The sequence below is a fragment of the Myotis davidii genome, unplaced genomic scaffold (assembly GCF_000327345.1).
Source record: "Myotis davidii unplaced genomic scaffold, ASM32734v1 scaffold1903, whole genome shotgun sequence".
Taxonomy (NCBI): Eukaryota; Metazoa; Chordata; class Mammalia; order Chiroptera; family Vespertilionidae; genus Myotis; species Myotis davidii.
The window spans coordinates 43,605-50,047 of NW_006293911.1; the positions used below are offsets into that span (position 1 = coordinate 43,605).

Genomic DNA, 6,443 nt, shown 5'->3' on the forward strand with positions numbered 1-6,443 from the left:
CCCCCGCGGGCCGGCTCCTGGGCTCGGTCCCGCCCCCGGGAGGAGGCAGGAGCGGGGCCGCCCGGGTCGGGGTGCCCTGGATAGGGCAGGGGAGCTGGCCAGCTGGGCTGCTGGGCCGCCTCCCTTTGGGCATGTTTGACCCGCGGCCGGCGCTCCTTGTTCCAGTTTCATGCAGGCTCCTGGGAAAGCTGGTGCTGCTGCTTTCTGATTCCAGCCCACAGACCTTGCGACCGGGGCGGGCTCTGGCGGCTGGAGATGGCAGACACGAGATCCGTGCATGAAACCAGGTTTGAGGCGGCGGTGAAGGTGATCCAGAGTTTGCCCAAAAATGGTACGTGCACTGGGGGCCCCGGGTGTACAGACCTTCCGCGGAGGCCTTGGAGGCCCCAGTTCCTGAACCTCACCTCTCCGTGATTCTCACCTCTTTTAATCTCTCTGCTTCGACTCTTGCTTACTTAACCCACTTCTTTGCTGCTTTAAAAGCAGTGTAACGAAAGGGAGGCTTTATATTTGAATGAATTCCTTGCTGATTTTTCAAGCCTGAGACAAATACGTTATCCAGATTTTGAGTACCTTATAGTGTTGTTGAAAGCAAAAGCCTTGTTTTTTAATGACTGCGGATTTGGGTATGTTAAAAAACTGGCATGGGAGCCTGGTGGCGCATACTCACAAAATCTACTATTTAAGCCTTTTGAAAACTTTGACACGAAGGGAAAGAAATGAAAGAACAAATATGGGCCGGGAAGGGGTCAATTGGTGGAAAAGGAGACATGTAAAACTGTAGACAATAAAAAAAACAAAACTGTTTTTACAGACAAGATCAAACACAATACTCCTTATTATACTTATATTAGACCTGGGAGAAAAGTAATTCAGGTTGTTCTTTTGTATTTAATGTGTCATTTCTCTGGCTACTTTGAAGATTTTTCTCTACCTTTGATTTTCTGCAATTTGACTAGGATGTGTCTAGGTATGGTTTTCTTCATATTTATTTTCTTTGGGGTTGCAGTACTGTTTGAATTTATAAGTTTATGTCTTTGTCCGATGTGGGAAAGGTTAAGGCCATTATTCAAATTTTCAGGTTTTTTTTTCCTGTGGAGAAGCTTAGAGAGGGGGTCTTTTATTTTTCACTTTCTATCTTCCTGCAATATATCCTTCTGAAAAAAAACCCCTATATTTTAAATGATGCTTTTAAGTACTATTATTGTGACAGAATGTAATACTAACTGAATACAACATTAATGTATGATTATAGTATTTAATATCATCTTCTCTATTCTTATGAATCATCATTTGGCTGCATATTGAACATTCAATACCATTTAATAAAAATTAAGTGCAGATTCAAAAAGTTTGGAAACAAATATACACAAAATAGTATTCCTCTTTTTAAAATATATTTTTATTGATTTCAGAGAGGAAGGGAGACGGAGAGAGATAACTTCTTTCAATGCAATAGAACCAGTGCCAATGTAACATTTAAGTATTTCCTGTATGATATACAATACTTTCAACAATAAAGATCTTTTAAAAATTAAAAAAAGAAAGAACAACTACCGGTACTTCATTTGTAAAACTATTTATTGTAAAACATATATATAAGAAGCTTAGAGAGGGGGTCTTTTATTTTTCACTTTCTATCTTCCTGCAATATATCCTTCTGAAAAAAAACCCCTATATTTTAAATGATGCTTTTAAGTACTATTATTGTGACAGAATGTAATACTAACTGAATACAACATTAATGTATGATTATAGTATTTAATATCATCTTCTCTATTCTTATGAATCATCATTTGGCTGCATATTGAACATTCAATACCATTTAATAAAAATTAAGTGCAGATTCAAAAAGTTTGGAAACAAATATACACAAAATAGTATTCCTCTTTTTAAAATATATTTTTATTGATTTCAGAGAGGAAGGGAGAAGGAGAGAGTGATAGAAACACCAATGATGAGAACCATTGATTGGCTGCCTCCTGCACTTATCTGAGCACGTGCCCTTGACCGGAATCAAACCCAGGACTCTTCAGTCTACAGGCCCACTCTCTATTCACTGAGCTGAACTGGCTAGGGCTAGTATTCTTTTTGTAATGTCAACTATCAAATTGGAGGAGGAAATATGGGGGATTGAAAGATAAGAGTGAGTGAACAAAATGTAAAAAAGTATTATAGGAACTTATTTAGGTACTGATTTTATAAAATGTCCGATTAAGAGGGCTTATAAAAAGGCATGATTCTCAGAGTTTTGTATAGTTGTACCATCATCTTTTCTCCTAAACTACGTTTTTATATATTTTTGAAAATTAATAAAGCCAGACTTAATGTCGCTAGTCTACTACCTTTATTGACATTACATATTTCTTATTATTTTTTACTTTTTTTATTTACATATCATTTATGAAGAAACCCATGTAAATGTAAATAAAGTTTCTATTAAATAATATTTAAGAAGATATTGCAGTTAAGATATCCTGCCAAATGGCACCTGTGTTGGACAATGTTCAAAATACTGTTATCTTCTGAAAGTAAATTGATATTGAAACAAAAGTAATGAAGTATTAAAATTTTTTTTTATTTTAATTTCTAAATTGATTCCCCTCCCACCACCCCCAACTGGCTTTTCGAATTATTCAATATTTACTTTTAAATTGTTTGGTTTGCCCTGGATTGTTTTTCAAAGAGTAAGATCATGTATATACTAGTACATATACATATTTATATCCCATACTAGAGGCCTGATGCATGAAATTTGTGCAAGGGTAGGCCTTCCTTCCCCCGGCTGCCAGCAGGCACCTGGACCCGGGCTTCCCTCCCAGCCCTGGCTTTGTCCGAAAGGCCATTGGAAGGATTCAGTCTAATTAGCATATTATGTTATTATTATTATTATAGATAATAAAAGCCTAACATGCTAAGTGTCAGGTCAGCTGTTCAACCAATCAAAGTGTAATATGCTAATGATATGCTAAGGCTGCTCAACCGCTTGATGGGGAGGGAGGGTCCCTCAGCCCGGCCTGTGCCCTCTCGCAGTCCGGGACCCCCCAGGGGATGTCAGAGAGCCAGTTTCAGCCCAATCCCGCAGGCCAGGCCAAGGAACCCCACTGTTGTACGAATTCATGCACTGGGCCTCTAGTCTATACTAATAAAAGGCTAATATGCTAATTAAACCAGGCATCTTCCAGACAAAGCCACGGTGGCAGGGGCCTAGGCAGAGGTGGTTAGGGGCAATCAAGCCAGCAGGGGGGAGCAGTTAGGAGGCGATCACGCCGGCAGTGGGGAGGAGTGAAGGGGTGATTGGGCCAACAGGAGGGAGCAGTTAGGGGTGATTGGGCTGGCAGCGGGGAGCAGTTAGGGGGCAATCGGGCTGGCATGGGGGAGCAGTTAGGGGGCGATCAGGCCAGCAGGTAGAGGCAGTTAGTGGTGATCAGGCAGGCGAGCGATTAGAAGCCAGAGGCCCCGGATTGCAAGAATGATGTCTGACTGCCAGGATCAGTCCTAAACTGGCAGTAGGACATCCCCCGAGGGGTCCTGGATTGGAGAGGGTACAGGCCGGGCTGAAGGACCCTCCCCCCCTGTGTATGAATTTCATCCTCTGGTCTCTAGTCCTATATAATAAAAGCCTAGTGCAAATCGACCTAACTGCAGAATGACCGGTTGCTATGACATGCACTGACCACCAGGGGGGCAGATGCTCAATACAGGAGCTGCCCCCTGGTGGTCAGTGCACTCCCACAGGGGGAGCACTGCTGGTGAGCCCCACGGTGGTGGCGGGAGCCTCTCCACTTCAGCAGTAGCACTAAGGATATCCAACTGACAGCTAAGCTGTCAGACACCCCCCATGGATTCCCAGACTGCAAGAGGGTTCAGGCCAGGCTTAGGGACTCCCCACCGCCCAACCCAGTGCACTGGGCCTCTAGTATGTGTGTGTGTATGTGTGTATATATATATATTATTGCTTTCAGAGAGGAAGGGAAATGGAGAGAGAGATAGAAACATCAATGGTGAGAATCATTGATCGGCTGCCTCCTGAACATCCTCTACTGGGGATTGAGCCCACAACCCCGTCATGTGCCCTTGACCGGAATTGAACTCGGCACCCTCCAGTTGCAGGCTGATGCTCTATCCACTGAGTAAAACTGGCCAGGGCAATATATATATGCTGGCCTGTGCCCTCTCGAAGTCCAGGACCCCTCACACCTTACCGCCCACCTGCTCACTGCTCCTTACCGCTCATGAATTCTATACCTATGTTTTACAAAAAAAAATTTATTTTTTTTTAGAGAGAGAGGGCAAGTGAGGGAGAGTGAGAGAGAAACATTGATGCATGTGAAAAACATCCATCAGCTGCTTCCTGTACTCACCCTCACTTGAATTGAACCTGCAACCCAGGCATGTGGGTGGAGGTGGGAGAGACTCCCGCCACCACTGTTGCACTCGCCAGCCATGAGCCCGGCTTCTGGCTGAGCAGCACTCCTCCTGTGGGAACACCACCAGGGAGCACCTCCTGTGTTGAACGTCTGCCCCCGGTAGTCAGTGTGTATCATAGCGACCAGTCGTTCTGATCATTCTGCCGTAATGGTCACTTGACGGGGAATCCAACTGGCAACCTTTTGGGTGTATGGGAGTTTCAATCAACAGCCACACCAGCCAGGGTGGTTTGTTTTTTTTTCCTTTTTGCTTAATCTGTTCTTAAGGCCTAAGGTTATAATGAATCCTATAACATTCATGTCTGGTATTCCCTTTACCTCTAGACATTTTAATTCTTAGATAATACTTTAAACACATATATCAAATATATCATGTGTGAGAAACTTAAGGACAGAAATTATACTTTAATTCAGTGTCTTACAGAATACCTTCATTATATGTTATCAGTTTTGGCTGTAACCTAAGCTAATGTATATGTCATCCACCTTAACCAAAAACCTTTAAACTTTATTTGATTCATTTCCGGAAGATATTGTAAGTTGAGGCTTTTGATGTTTTAAATTTAGATCTGTCTACTTAAATAGATAACAATTTTTAGCTGTAGTTTTAAAAATATTTCTCTCTGCTATTTAAAGAAAGACTTTTGATTGAAATAGTATATCTAATAGATACTCCTAAATGAGCATATGTTGTATAGATAATTATTGTTGTGATTTTGGAATTAATTATTCACTCTTGGCCAAACCTGAAACACCAGCTCTCATCTTGTCTCCCATAATTTTCACATTCATATACTACTAGTTTTCTATTACTACATATTTATTATGTAATCTATGAAGGTTTTTTTTTGTTAATCCTCACCTGAGGATATTTTTCCATTTTTTTTTAGAGAGAGTGGAATGGAGGAAAAAGAGAGAGAGAGAGAGAGAGAGAGAGGGAAACATCCATGTGAGAAAGACACATTGATTTGTTACCTCCTGAACACTCCTCAACCTGGGCTGGGAATCAAACCCAGGACCCTTTCAGTGCATGGGTCGATGCTCTAACCACTGAGCACACTGACCAATGCAATCTATAAAGTTTATAATATACAAAAATTTTTATAGTTTTAATATTTATATGTATAATTTTTGGTATAAAAGTAATATATACTGACAGTAAATATTTTAAAAACAAACAAGCAAAAGGAAAGTAAAAATAACCTGTATGCCTACTATCCAGAGATCCTCTTTTAACTATTTGATGTCTTCTTCTACTATACTTTTAAAATATATATATATATTTTTACTAGAGGCCTGGTGCACAAAATCTGTGCACTGGGCGGGGGGCGGGGAGGTGGTCCCTCAGCCCGGCCTATGCCCTCTCACAGTCTGGGACCCTTCGGGGGATGGCCATCTGCTGGCTGAGGCCTGCTCCCTGGGGGATTGGACCTAAGATGGCAATTAGACATCCCTCTGGCAGCGCGGCAGCCCTCGGGGGATGCCCACTTGCCAGCAGGGAGCAGACCTAAGCTGCAGTTGGACATCCTTAGCGCTGCTGAGGAGGCAGGAGAGGCTCCCACCACCACCACTGTACTGGCAGCCGTCAGCCTGGCTTGTGGCTGAGCAGAGCTCCCCACTGTGAGAGCACACTGACCACCAAAGGGCAGCTCCTGCATTGAGCGTCTGCCCCCTGGTGGTCAGTGTGTGTCATAGTGACCAGTCATTCCCAGCCTTTCTGCTGTTAGGGTCAGTTGAACATCCTACTATATAGGATAGAGGCCTGGTGCACGATTGGGGGCCGGCTGGTTTGCCCTGAAGGGTGATCGGATCAGGGTGGGGGTTCCGCTTGGGTGCCTGGCCAGCCTGGATGACGGGCTGAAGGCTGTTTGCAGCTGGTCACACCCCCTTCAGCATGGGGGTCCCCACTGGGGTGCCTGGCCAGTCTGGGTGAGGGCCTGAGAGCCGTTTTCAGGCTGGAGGGCAACTTAAGCTCCCAGCCTCTCCTTTTTTTCTTTTTTTTTAAAATTGGAT

At 43.2% G+C, this 6,443-nt stretch overlaps 1 protein-coding gene across 6 annotated transcripts in view; it reads left to right on the forward strand.

Annotated features, from left to right (window-relative positions):
* ACBD5 (acyl-CoA binding domain containing 5) overlaps positions 1-6,443 on the forward strand; it is a 63,830-nt gene that overhangs the window by 1,516 nt on the left and 55,871 nt on the right. For all 6 annotated transcript variants that reach the window (XM_015566550.1, XM_015566549.1, XM_015566551.1 and 3 more), the window contains exon 2: positions 166-331. In XM_015566550.1, coding sequence (XP_015422036.1) covers positions 256-331 — 76 coding nt within the window. In that variant the 5' untranslated portion in view covers positions 166-255. The remainder of the gene's footprint in view (positions 1-165; positions 332-6,443) is intronic.